General features: G+C 39.8%; 1 protein-coding gene across 18 annotated transcripts in view; it reads right to left on the bottom strand.

Annotated features, from left to right (window-relative positions):
• Positions 1-370: 370 nt before the first annotated feature.
• ARPP21 (cAMP regulated phosphoprotein 21) overlaps positions 371-14,099 on the bottom strand; it is a 138,315-nt gene continuing 124,586 nt past the window's right edge. For all 18 annotated transcript variants that reach the window (XM_071561449.1, XM_071561460.1, XM_071561448.1 and 15 more), the window contains 2 exons: positions 2,376-2,527; positions 371-1,197 (listed from right to left, as the gene is read on the bottom strand). In XM_071561449.1, coding sequence (XP_071417550.1) covers positions 940-1,197; positions 2,376-2,527 — 410 coding nt within the window. In that variant the 3' untranslated portion in view covers positions 371-939. The remainder of the gene's footprint in view (positions 1,198-2,375; positions 2,528-14,099) is intronic.

Here is a 14,099-nt window from a genome sequence, read left to right on the forward strand (position 1 = left end):
CACAGCTGTTGTATGGCCTCTCGAAGAGGTATGACTTAGTAGAGGCTTGTAGCAGTGAAGAATTGTGTTTGTGACATTACTGGTCCTAGAGATTGGAAAAGTGCAAACTTAGTTTAACATGAACTGGTACATCATTCACTGAACAGTTCCTGAGTGGCTGTGCTACAATTTCTCAGTGGTCTTAGCTGTTATGGTACTAAGGTACCATGCTAAGGTACTAAGGTAACATGCTGAGACTCAGGTATGTTGTCTGCTTATCAGACTCCTGTAAGCCCATTAAGAAGCATTATTCCATTAGCTTCATGTGACACAAGGCATTGCAGAAATAAAGGGAAGTTCACTCACTTAGAAACAGAGGAGACCAAGCAAGTGGTAGAAACATGACCTTCCTCCATGAGGTCAAATAGCTTTATTGTGATTAAGCACTACAATACAGTATATATCCATAAAAAACTCTATAGTGTATATAAATTATTCCTTCCATTCAGTAATTCTCTTTTTGTTTTCTTTTTTTTTTTTTAATTTCCATTACAGCTTTGGTACAATGTGATTTTATTATATTTTTAAATACTTTCAGCTTCACAAACTCAACACAAAGTACAAAACTAATCCGAATCGGGGATATTACAATCTACACAGTGGTGTTCAGTGGTAGGAAAAAATCTTACCTCAATGAATTCATGTCACTAGCTAAGCTATAAAGGCATACCTAGCAGACATGACAAAAATATGCACCATTAACCAGCAAACATTTTTTTTTTTCAAAATTTATTTTACTTTTTTTTTTTTACAGATTTTTCCAGCAGCAAATCACTTGATCATAGTCAGTACTTATGTCCTCAACTGATTATCCTGTTGTGTTCCTCTTCATTTGAAGGCCATGATTTATCTGTCAAATAATGCACCTCTATCCTCATATCTCCACTCTAAGCCACAGTGTCAGTACTTGACCTGCCACCCTGCATTGTTGATGCTTGCACAGTTTGTCCTGCAGCTGGCAGAAAGAACTGGAACGTTATTGGAGGGGCAGTGTGGGGCAATCAGCCGTAGGTTGTTCTGTGGGGCAGGAGGTATGACATTACAGTAGACAGGCATTCCAGTGGCTGTAAGTGTTCCTTGACCTGATTGGTTAGGTAGCATGATTGGTTGTTGATATGATTGTTGTGGCAATCCTTGAGAACCCTGGGTCATTGGCACCTAGGTAAGAACATGGAAAGGCAACGGAAAAAAAAAAAAGATAGCAATTACTAAGCAGGTTAAAGTAGGTTGCCAGTATCCCTATGTTCCTTTCTGCTGAATTTGAGCACACTGCATGTTCTGGCAAAATGTGCCAATTTGTGCTGCTCAGAACTGTTCTCATCTCTGAGGCTTTTTTTGTTAGAGTAAAAGAGAATTCCCTCTGTTCTGAGCTCTATAAAGTGTCTTTGTTACAACCTAGTGGAATATGAATTTCTGGTATCAGTGCAAATAAAAGTCTTGACCCTGGTATATCTAGGCCATCTAAAAGGTCTAAACCTCTAATCTGATCATTAACTTTTAAAACACGTTTTCAATACAATAATTCTGAAGATGTAAGGGGAAAAATTTACCCATAAGCAATTCCCCCATTGCCATCTGTGTTGCTGTAGTGTTTTCAGAGAAGCCAAGGGAAAAGGGGAATGGCTGCTCAATCAGTGCAATCTATTAAAATGAATTAGATGTCATTTAGTTTCTTAACTTTCCAGAGGGACGAGTAGGAAACGTAAGCACAAACCACCTCTCACATGCTCTTGGCATATCTCACAGAAATGAGGTATAAAGGTGGGGAAAGAAGTCTAGGAACTTGCAGACTTGGTAAAAATCAAGTCACTGACTTTCCTCTCCCCAGAACCCAGTACACAATAATCCATCTGGCTACAGCTTGTTATACAAGACATGGTGGGATCCTTGGGAGGAGTCTCCACAGATGAATAATTTTTAACAGGGTCAGGCAAAACCCTTAACTTCATTACAGGAAACAGTACTGCATTGGCAAAAAAAACAAACAAACAAAAAAGCCCCACCAAAAACCAAACAAATGAAAAATGTTCTTGTATTTTTTCATTTATTTTTGTCACAGGAAGAAGTTTAATTCCTTCAAACTTTGTGATATTTTACCTCACTGTAGGCTGTAATAAATAGTTCATTTGAAGTATTCCCAATTCAGAATGAAAATCAGGAGTACTAAGACTATATAAACAGGAACAAAGAAAGCAATCTGACAGGAGTGCATTCATCAGGAGGCCTCCTGCCACACGGTGTCCAAATGAGGTTATAAGAACATTGTGTTATACAAAACCTTAATTCAATTAAGCACTCGCCAAGAAAAGCAGCCTTTCTATAGAGCTCCCAAGTACCTGATAAGACGACATGGCTGGATACTGCACCATCATGCCTTGCACCTGATTTCCCTGTTGATTATTCATCAGGTTCTGGCTTTGGGGCGGCTGCTGCATTCCCATGAGACCCTGGAACCCCTGCTGCTGGTTTGGCAGGACAGGCTGATAACCTGCAAGAAGAAAGATATCTTCAAATACCCTGTTGCTTGAAAGGGCAAAATTACAACTGTTCTAAGGAACAGCAAATGAGCCCATCATCTTTCCCTGCATTAGTCAGAAAGTTGCTCATTTCTAGAGAAGCATTACTGGAAAGGAGAATTGAAGTGCAATAAACAAATGCTGTGAGCTGACAGCTCTGGCAGGGTGACATGAACAGGCAGCACACTTCTGTTATGCTCTTTAACCCTGTAGCAGAGACCTCCTTGAACAATGTCTGACCGCAGTGCAGGACTGAAATCCTTAAAGAGACACAGGCTGCTAACATCTTTTGGCTACTTCTTCAGAGGCAAAACTCCCATCAGCTTCAAGGACACCAGTATTTGGCCTTTACGGTCTTATCTGATAGGGGTTTTTAGGTCATATTTCTTATCTCACCCTCTTACCTTTCTTGTAATGCAGCTTCCTAGCACGAGACAAACAGAAGGCTTTATTTTAATCAAGAACATCTGTCTACACACTGGCTCCTACTTGCGAGGTCTTTTATATAATTACAGTATATTAAGGGTCATATTCAACCCTACTAGTTTCATGTTCATCAAAGGAGGAAAATCATAAATTGGAGAGTGTCCTTACCATTGCTCAGTAGGAACACTGATGACATACAAGTGCCTGCACATGTATGAGAAGCTGATGCTTATGTTTTAACCTGTGATTAATTCTGTGTTCAAAGTCACCACAATACTGCAGGTTTTCTGCTAGGGCGGCTCCTCTAAGACTAACTGAGAAACACGCAAAGACTGGATGATCTGAATCAAGCTGCTAAGGAGGCAGAAGCGTGGATGGGAAGTGAAGCACGAATGGTGCACTGCTTGCCAGCAGCATGATCCAGCCTGGGAATGAGCCTAGACAGATGGAAGTGGGCTGGCTGGGTGATACTAATATTTAGAGATGAAGTATTTTGCAGAAAAAGTGGGAAAAAAAGATGCAGAAAGATCCTGTCCTTGAAAAATATGGCAAGCCACAAGTATTATACATCCATAAGCAATTTCTTATTAAGACGTTCTGTGTTCTTTAGCACTTGTATTTTTAACACGCAGTTATGCAGTGCACTATTAACTCTGTAGTGATGTCCTTAGCATAAGCACATTTCAGACAAAGGAGAACTACCAGAGGGAGCAATTCTGTTTCATCTTTATATGAAAAATGTGTGTCACGTCTGCTCAATTTATATTCATGAATACAATCCATGGTCCAATATACTTCACGAATTGAAAATCATCATCTGGATATTTCTTCATTATATAAGAAAAATAAAGTAACAATGTCTCCATTTCTGCTGGTCTAGTCAGCTGATAACTTTCCTTCAGAGTCTTTTCTGATGCCGAAGAAATGTTGGGTATTTCTGATCAAGTTTTTGGCATTAATGATGCCTTTCCACAGATATGAGATTAATGTCTCTAGTCAACTGAGCAAAATAAAAATAAAAAAAAGAATAAATTCCATGAGTGATTAACTTGGCTGGGATATATCAAACACCTCCCAAATTCACTAAATTATTATACATTTAGATTTACTCTTTTCCTATATCCAAACACAGCATCAGCATATTTTTTAGTCATAAAAATTACCACCATCAGAACTGCTGTAACTGAGTTTACAGAAGGCTTATACAGCAATAATAAATTGCAAGTCCTCTTCTGCTCCAGAATACCAATTATAGCAGGGGTGGGGGAGGGGGAAGAAAAGACAGAAATAAAAAAATTAGCACTACTATTCTGGTATTTGCAAGACTGGAAGTTTAAGTAGAACTGTTAACTGAAAGCAGAAGCAGCAACAGATAATTCATCTCATGTCACTTGTAGTTGTTAAAGTAAGTCCCAGATGTGTAGAGAATGATAGAGGGATTGCAGACCATGGATCAAGTGACACATTTGGGGAGTGTAATCAAACAATGGGATTGGGATTTGGGCTCATGGAATTGGATTGTACTGCACCGGCACGGGGTGGCGGGACTGGTGCTCTGCAGAGACAGACACCACTCAGGTCAAGCAGGAAGCAGCCTTTCTGTTGTATCTAGTGAACATGATTGCATTACCATTCATTACTTTACTCAGACTATTGCTAATGCCCTGCTGCATGTTTGAGGACACAGCTCTCTCTTCACGTCAGCTTTGTGTTTTATATTCTCCAAAGAAGACAAACAAGATACATGAGTATCAAACTCAAACTTAAACTTACAGAAATGCTGAAGTAGCTACACTTATGATAAACATGTAGGCATGATCTCATAGGGATATTACGAAACAGTCATAGAATGGCTTTGGCTGGAAAGGACCTCAGAGATCGTATTGTTCCAATAATACAGGCACACATAAACACTCTCACCCCAAAAATCTTTGTATTGAAAAACACTGCTTACTACATGACATAACCACCCACGTTTGTGCAGGAATATGAAAAGGAGACAGGCTTGAGATATGAGGTCTAAGGCTATGGATTATTGTAACAACATTATTACTCTTCAAGGACTTCAGCAATTTCCCTACCCATAGGGCAAGTGCACCCCTCATCCCTGTCCCAACCTGCAGAGTACTGCTTACACTCTGAAAGTGAAAAGACCTTTTTCCTATTCCCTCTGTGAGCCCTTTGCAATGCTCTGACCACAGAGAAAATCATCAATACAAGCAGAAAATAACCCCACATGCACTCTAACATACTTCCAGTTTGATTAGATGGGAGCAAAGAGGTTGTATTCTGAACCTGCCTAGACTTTAAAGGAAATAAGTAATTTCTTTTGTCCAGAAGGAGGTACTCCCGACTATTTACTACCTTGACTTGTGCGTGGAAACAGGGAGGTTTACCAAGGTTAGTGGCCTGCATGTATCCTTGCAAAAATGCTGGCTGTCATCTCCTCCTTCCTTAATATTCATGGGACTTCTTTTCTCTGATCAGTACCCTTTGGAATTGAATGAAGTTATGGATGTCAGACTGTGCTGCAGAACCCCAGCATGACATTTGGTCAAAATCCACTGTCCTCTTCAAGGCTCTACAACTCAAGTAAAGCCCCTTCATTTCACCTGATAGCAAAGCTCGACCCTTTACTATGTTAAAAATACAAAATAAAATGCAAGTTCATCCATTCTATTGAACATAAAAAAATCTGACAAGGTATAAAACATGTTTCAACAGTACAGAGGAGGTACAGAGTATTAAAAGGTGAATAAATTTTATCTACAACAAGCTCTATAAGGAAGAGAAAAAACACTGTGACAAAACAAAGAAGCCAATGTCTGTTCTGCTAAAGGGCTTCTGTTTCAGCACAAATGCAAGTGGAACAATTGGCATTCTACATGGCAATTTAGACAAAAAGTTGTTAATATCAGAAACCAACTGCTCTGGATTTCCTAGCACCACAGCCCAAATTCTCCACGTAACATTTGACACAGGTCCTGCAGTATTTACTGTGTGCTTGTGTCTTTGTATGTTTCTGAACACTGGCCAAGGAAAAGAATGGAGATGGGAGAATTCAGACTAATACCAACCTTTCAGCATTATCATTCTAGCAAAATATTCTTTTTGGTTTTTTGGGGGCATAGACCATCAGAGAGTGCTATACCTCCAAATTTATTTTGTATACACACGGCAGTTCAATCCTCAACTCAGCTCTGCCATGCTTTTCACATGCTATTTAATTTTCTGCTAAATGAAAATAATATAATCTTCTTAAAAGTCTGCAAAAGCCTTCAACTGACTGCAGTGCATGAAAAACCACACATTACTGGGCAGAGATGGATGTTTTGGAGCTACAGAGGTGTAAGGAAACAAGTCAGAACCGAAAGAGGCACCATGCTTACGCAGCAATAGTTTTCTTCGCACTTGCTCTTTTACTCATTAGCTTTCATACTACATAAAGAGTAATCCTTAAAAGCCTCTTTACTGTCCCCTGAGAACATACATACGTGGGTTATTTTCTAATGGCAGGATGGTTCATCTGATGTGTACTATTACTGCAAGCTCCAGGGCCTCTTTACTGCAATTATATCATCCTGCTCTATGTTATCTCTGCTACAAAGGAGGATTTTTTATATCAGGGCAAACATGGGAGATATTGTTAAACAACCAGAGGAACAAATTGTGCACAGAATTTCAATGAATGCCTCAGAGGAAAGATGAGCCTTGGATTGCAGTTGAAATGGAAGAGGCTGTCATACCAGCAAGGTAATTCTCTGAACCTTTACAGCCTGGATCACCATACTAGAAATCATCTAACTTAAACATCCCACGGGTGAAAGACTGCATGAAAGACCCACAGATGTTTTAACATCCCAGCAGCTCAAAACACAATGCAGTGGTCTTACACCTCTGCCAGCACTGTCACCTGAGCTGTAATTAAAGCATGTTTGGTGCTCCGCTGGTCTCAGCAAACATACTTCATGAATGGCACATCCATGTTAGGAGAGAATGCTTCCTTGCTCATTTTAGATTTGAGGCATATATTAGCAAGACAGCTTTGTAACACATGTATTAGCACTGCTGGTAAAGAGTAATCAGAACTTTGTCTGAGCAGTGAAGCAGTCTGGCACTGAGCGCCTGAACTGCAAATCTTATTGTACTCTTTATCACTTGAACAGAGTCCTTATATACAAACCCATTTGATGCAAATACATAAAATCACAGTGGTTTTGATGTGACATGATTAGAGAGCTCATCTGCTTCCTTTCCACTTCGTTCAGTGTAGTGCCACCTGAACTGCAGGTACCTTGGCAACACATTGCAGTGGCTTAGGCAAGCAAAGTCCAAAAAAAAAATCAAAAGGGAAATCTCAGGCAGTGGTAACTGGGCTGGGTGAAATGCTACCCGGATCCAGTCATGCTCCTGCCTGCTCTGCAACTACTACTGTGCCTTTCTGTTTCCCTACACTCTCTCCCAGTATAGACCAGCTCAGCCCCTGCTGCAGCTGCTAGGAGTACTGGGAAAAGATTGAATTTGAGCTTCCATGAAAAAGCCAAGGGGAGCAAGCACCATTTCTTGGTGCAGACACAAGGGAGTACCCTGCAATGTCCTGACAACAGTCTAACAGCAAATTCTGCACACAGAAGGCTCTTACATTTGCAAAAGTCTCCCCAAAACTGGTAAGGGTCAAGAAGAAAGCTAAAAACATGATCCAAACTCAGAAACTGTACCTCTTCTTCCTGGAGGACCTAATGAGCTCACTCTGCTCAACATACTCAAAAGGCAGAGAGGCACTTGCAAGTAGATAGTTGTGCTGGTTTTGGCCAGAGCAGAGTTAAATTTTCTTTCTAGTAGCTAGTATGGCACTAAATTTTGGATTCATGCTGAAAACAGCATGATAATTTGGGATGCTTTCATTACCTCTGAGCAGTGCTTATGCAGAGTCAAGGCCTTTTCTGTTTCTCACACCACCCCAACAGTGAGGTGTTTGGGGGTGCCCAAAGATGTTGGGAGGTGACAAAGCTGGGGCAGCTGATCCCAACTGACTAAAGGGATATCCCGGACCATATGATATCATGCTCAGCATATAAAGCTGAGGGAAGAAGATGGAAGAGCTGGGGAATGTTCACAGTCATGGTGTTTGTCTTCCCAAGTAACTGTTACAGGGGATGGAGCTCTGCCTTCCTGGGGATGGCTGAATACCTGCTGGCCCTTGGGAAGTGTTAAATGGATTCCTTGCTTTGCTTGCACACATAGCTTTTGCTTTACCTCTTAAATTGACTTTATCTCAGCCCATGAATTTTCTGATTTTAATGTTTCCAATTCTCTCCTCCCTGCCACGGGGGAGAGTGAGTGAGCAGCTGCATGGGGTTGAGTTACCACCTGGGGTTAAACCACACAACCATAACTCTTGAACAGAACAGAAAATGGTACAATAAAATTACATGGCTGGAAGATAAACTAGAACTGTTCATATTACAAATAAAGTTTCAACAGTCCCCGTGATTAACAAGGAGGCAATTTACCCAGAAAGGAAGCACATTTGTATCACTTGAAACCTCTAAAATGAGGGTGGACATTTTGCCAGAAGATATTCATCAGTTTAATAAGAAGTTCTGTGAATAAAGATAGGATTAGAATGTGGTCTTTGTCCAGTACCATTAAATTATATGTTCTAGACTTGAAATACTTAGGAAAATGTTAGTCAGTTAAGAGCTCTTAACACTCCTCCTTTCTTCCAAGGAAAAGGATTAAACTTTGCAAGCGAGACAGGATCCTCTTCCCAGTCTCTCCTCCCTTTGATCACATACTGGCAACGCCACCCACTTCGCTCCACAAGCAGAGTTTACCTGTGTATGGTGGATATTCTAAGATCTATTTCTGGCCTATTTTAGTTCACTTTGCCCTGGATGAAGTAGTGCTCTGTAGACTTTGTAGACTGAAGAATATGATTGGTATCTATCCCCACAATTTTGCTAGACTACATTTTCCCTTACATTTTAAAATAAGCAATGGGCAAAGTATTAAAGTGCCTGGATGTAGCTTTACATTATAATCATAAAAATTTAAAATACTCATGATAAATTACTAATCAGAGAAGAAGAACTACCATAGTAAAATTTCAATCCAGTCATACACATCAGTACATTTAGTAAAGATTTTGACAACTCGCTTTTGTACCAAAAGCTCTGAGCTGGTCCATACCAAAATATTTGCAACACTGAAAGGAATAAAAAACCCTGAAACAAGCTGTTCAGAAAGACCAAACACTGTCTTAGAATAACAGAACTGAATCATAGAAATGTTTAGACTGGAAATGACCTCTAAGCTCATCAAGTCCAACCATTGCCCTAACATTGCCTAATAAACTACACTCCTACGCAACACAAAGAACCTTTTGATTCTCAGAGACCCTAAAAGTTACCCATAAACAGAAGGAAAGGCAACCTAGTTGGACAACCTTGCATAGGACAGTTGGCTGTGGAAGCTGAATGTTGAGATCCCTTTCCAGCACAAGCAAGAGCAGGAATTCAAGGCAAGGGTTTTCTGGCAGGCAAAACAAAGCCCTTTGATACAAAGATCTGTCAGTCCCTCCTGTGGACACTTCTCACCTTGCATGAGATACTCAAGTACTGGATTGCAACCAGTTGTTTCATCTCCTACGTGGACATCATAATACCATCCCTATACACTGCTCCCTTCTAGGGAAGTGCTGCTCCAAGGCACTGTGTTCAGACTAGTTTCTCAGGTCCAGGTGTTACACATTAGAATTGGGTGCCCAATTGCCTGAAGAAAATGTTCGGGTTTTTTCAATATGCAGTTGACCATTACCTAGCAAGTTTCACTGCAAATAATGGACTACAGTCTCACGGAAAACATAAAATTATAAGTTTAAGCCGATTTTGATTTCAGTCCACCCCAAAGTGTCTGCAGTTTGGAAATCGATCACAGGAGGCACATTAATGAATGTCTCTCGCCTGGTGTTATTTTCTGTGTGAGTCTGGAGATTTAAACTGCACCTTGTACAGCTGGAATCTGAAACACTTTGTAAACAATTTTGTAGTTTAAGCTTGGATCTAAAATCCACGGCATGCTGCAAAGGAAATCTGCTGTAGTCAATCAATCCACTCCTATTCTGCCTGCCTTCTCTCTCCAATACACATAAAAATGTCTTGACCTAGTAAGATATTTGAGCTTTATATTCTACTGGAAGACATCACAGAAGATTTATTGGTGTGAACTGGATACCATGTGAGCTAGAAGGACAAATACATAATAGCTTAATGCTAACCATCCCTTTCCCCTCAAAACATAAGACCATATCATTATTTTATTTAGTTTTCACATAGATACAAAGAAAAAAACCCCAAAAAGCATGAAAATACTTATGCCTGAAACAAAGCAGTCCTAAGAAGCAACAGAAAACTTACGAGGTATGAGTAGGTTATAACACATGTAAAATAGCATGTGTCAAAACCCACAGCAGCACACAGACTCATTTCCCCACAGCACTCTGCAACTTCAGACTCTCAAAAACAAGAGAAGCCTTTTCACAGAAGTGACTCACAGTTTGGCTGCTTTAATTTCAGGTAAAAGGACATCCCACTCCAGCAGTACAGCTTGCAGGGGAAACCATGGGGTATTAGGTTAGTTTCGCTATCAAAATTTAAAACTAATGACATCAATTCATTCAAGTTTTGCAAGATCAAAACAATTTTTAGCTAATGGCACTCCAGTTACATTCACTGAAAACACATAACCCAGTAAATGTATTCCTAAAGTGATTACAATGACAGTGACACCAGTAATTCTCTGCAGAGCTGGGGGTTATAAAACTGCAGGATGTTGAACTTTGAGTCTTGAAACATAATTGCTGCCAGAATCATAGCTCCCGGTCCCTAAATTGGTCATAGCTTTGCTAAAAGCACATTCTTGCTTCCAGGCCCGGTAACAGATCAACAGCCAGACTTGTTGTCAGACTCACAGAGAAAGAGCCATATTCAGCTGCATTAAGTAACTCAGGAAGATGTATATGAATCAGAGATATGAGCCAGTAAGATTTATTATCGAAACAGAAAGAATTAAAATACTGGATAAAAGACTGTTCTTATTTCCCATCCCTCCCTCTCTCTCTGGTTTACAAAGCTACAAAATCCACAAAAGCAATAATGCAAAAAATATCTTAATCCAGCTTCAGAAGAAGAAAAAAATTGGGAAATTTCCTGCAATTTTGCATTATTTCAGAGCAACCTATTTGTTGGATTTGGTAAAAGCTGCTGAAAAATACTCTGACACATGAGAATTTTTTGTTTTGGATAACAGCTCTGAAATTCTCCATGTGGTCAGTTCTGCTCAGTGTTAGAGTAGGATCTGTCTTACCTAGCTGAATTGCCTTCCTTGTCCTCTTACTTTATTCTTCCTCAAAAAGCTATATAAAATCCTGGGTTTACTTGTTTTACAACCCCAGGGGCTGGAAGGAACCCAAAGCACAGAGCATTTGAAGCATGGATGGTTTCGTGTGCTACTTGACACAATGCTGCCAACTGGGGGCACCTCTCAGTTGCTAACAAACTGGAAAAAAAATAGCGGAATAACACAACTCCTTTAGCAAAGCAAACCCTCCCATTTCTAAAGATGGGCAGGATCAGAGCCTCACAAATATTTCTTTTAGCTCTGCTTTTCCTACATAAACCAGAATAAGGTATATCTTTAGAAAAGCTAAGATAGGATGCTTTGTGCACACTTTTCCTCAAGACTAGTCACACCATAAAACAAATGGATTCATCTGGGAGTTAGAAAGCCCCCTGTTGTCATGATTTAGATTATGGCAATGAGAAATGATGAAAGTAACACCATGTACCACACATAAGATGTATAGCTTCTTACATGCCACAGATATAACCATTATATTTTCCTTTACCTTTTTTCTATGATGACAAGTTCGACTTGCTTAAAGTGAGGAATAGTGTTAACTTTTACAAAAATCATTTATATGTATGCTTGCTGTCCCAGAGGGGAAAAATGTTTTGCAAAGACTGTTGAACTCTTATTCAGTGCCTTCTACTTCATCATCCAAGCAACGATCTTTAGGGCAAACATGAAAAATCCTGGATACAACGAATTTATAAATCGTTTGAAGATGCATACTCACCCCACAGGTACTTTTCCACACCTGAAAAGAGTTAGTTTAAAACTCAGTGACTTGACTACCAAGTAAAAAGGCCCAGACGAGTAAGAGGTATGATTAAATACTTTCATTATATACCTAATGAAATCACATACTGTAACATCTTCTGAGACTAAAATTTTAATTAAGGCAGGCTGGCATTTTGGCTTTTCTCTCCCACCCCTTATGTTCCCGGGGAACAGCAGGTAAGGTCAAACAAAAAAGCTTATGTGATAAAATTGCGTGAGAGTGCTCCTTGGAGACCTGGCATTATTAACAAGAACAGGAAGAAGGGCACAGTTGAACAGTTCAAAGATAGATTATTGTATTCAGTTTACTTTATGCTATCAATTGGAGAACCTGAGAGAGCTGTTATTTGACAAGAAATGTATATAAATAGGCATCAAAAAGAGCTTGAATGGATACAAATACAGGAGATTCAAGGTTGGGGAAATGTTTTTCTTCAATTTAACTCTGGATCTACTCTTTTACTTTTCCACACAAAGGTCTTCCAAATTATAGGGACAGCTTTAATAAGAACTTGCTACTAGTAAGTGGCTTGATGCTGAAAATAAACCTGTTCTTGCTGAGAACCTAAACCCACATAATTATATGATACTTTAATCACTTATTTATTCCCTTTCCAATGCATCCTTATTTTATGTTTTGAGACCTTCTAGCATTGCTCCCACTCTTCAACAACTCTGACAAATATTACTTGCTCTTCTCCTTTAAGATAAATCTCAAGATAAACAGAAGGGCACCTCTTACAGACACGATATGTCAAAGCTTCTGTAAGATTCTGAAAAGAAATTTCTATTTTTTAAGACAAAATCTATTTATCTTACTTCAGTAAAAAAATAGAGTGAACAGCCAGCTGCAAGCCAAAATAATTGCAACACAATAATGCAGGGCTCCATTACAGTAGCCTAATTCTGGTAAAGCAGCTGATCCAGGATCTTGGCGCTTGCCCAGACCCTGGAGCCTGACTTAAATGCATTAACCCAGAGCATGTGCAGCTGTTTTGGTAATCTGAGGCTTCTGTATTTTATTGGAGACCAAAAAAAAAAAGAAAAAAAAAAGAAAAAAAAAGTCAGCCAGCCAGCCAGCAAATGCCACAGGTGAAATAAGAAAGAGAAAAAGTATTTTATGCTTTTGAATTAAGTTGATCCATGGAGCCACATGAACAGGCTCAACAGCTTTGGGGATTTAGCATTTCCCTTTGGCCAATATGATAAGCAAGGGTTTACACTGGAGTGTTGTAGATGCCCAAAGCCAGCTGAGGTGCCCCCAGGGAGGGTTCTACAAGACCTGGAAAACATTATTCTGAGAGGGGTGAAGCCTTCTCAACCTGACAGAGCTAAACTGCTGAAGGCATGTATCTCCAGCATTCTCATGACAGCGGGGAGGTCCCAGATAGATCCAGGGGACAGCCAAATATAATCCTTCTGCTCTCAGCCCCTGCCCACCAATCCTGACGATGTTAAGGAGACTTAACACAGACCCATAGGAAGGCCAATAGCTAATTTTGGAGAATTTCTGAGTTGCTCTTAAGAGAGCTTTACTGCTTAAACACCAAAACAGATGCAAATGTAGCAGTAGCCCTTACCACAGCCATGGACTGTTATACTGCTGTAGTCTGCTGTAATTCCTCTTTAGGAGGTTTTGAATAGCTAATATACTACTAAACACTGAAGTAAGAATACATTACTGTTGATAGTAAGAGTCCTTTGGCATATGGTATGTCATAGGTCATGCTTCACATTGAAAGTGGCATCTAGAGAGATGCCCTCGCCAGCAAAACATTACAGCGTTCTCATTTCACTATGTAAAATTATCTTCAGGATTCTGCTGAAGACAGTGTCCATACATTCTTGCAGTCAAGCAGAGTTTTCTTGCAAGAAAACTAAGCTAAGAAAGCTAAGATCTGCAGAACTGTGAAGAAACGACATATATAATTAACT

Source organism: Pithys albifrons, chromosome 7 (assembly GCF_047495875.1).
Source record: "Pithys albifrons albifrons isolate INPA30051 chromosome 7, PitAlb_v1, whole genome shotgun sequence".
Classification (NCBI taxonomy): domain Eukaryota; kingdom Metazoa; phylum Chordata; class Aves; order Passeriformes; family Thamnophilidae; genus Pithys; species Pithys albifrons.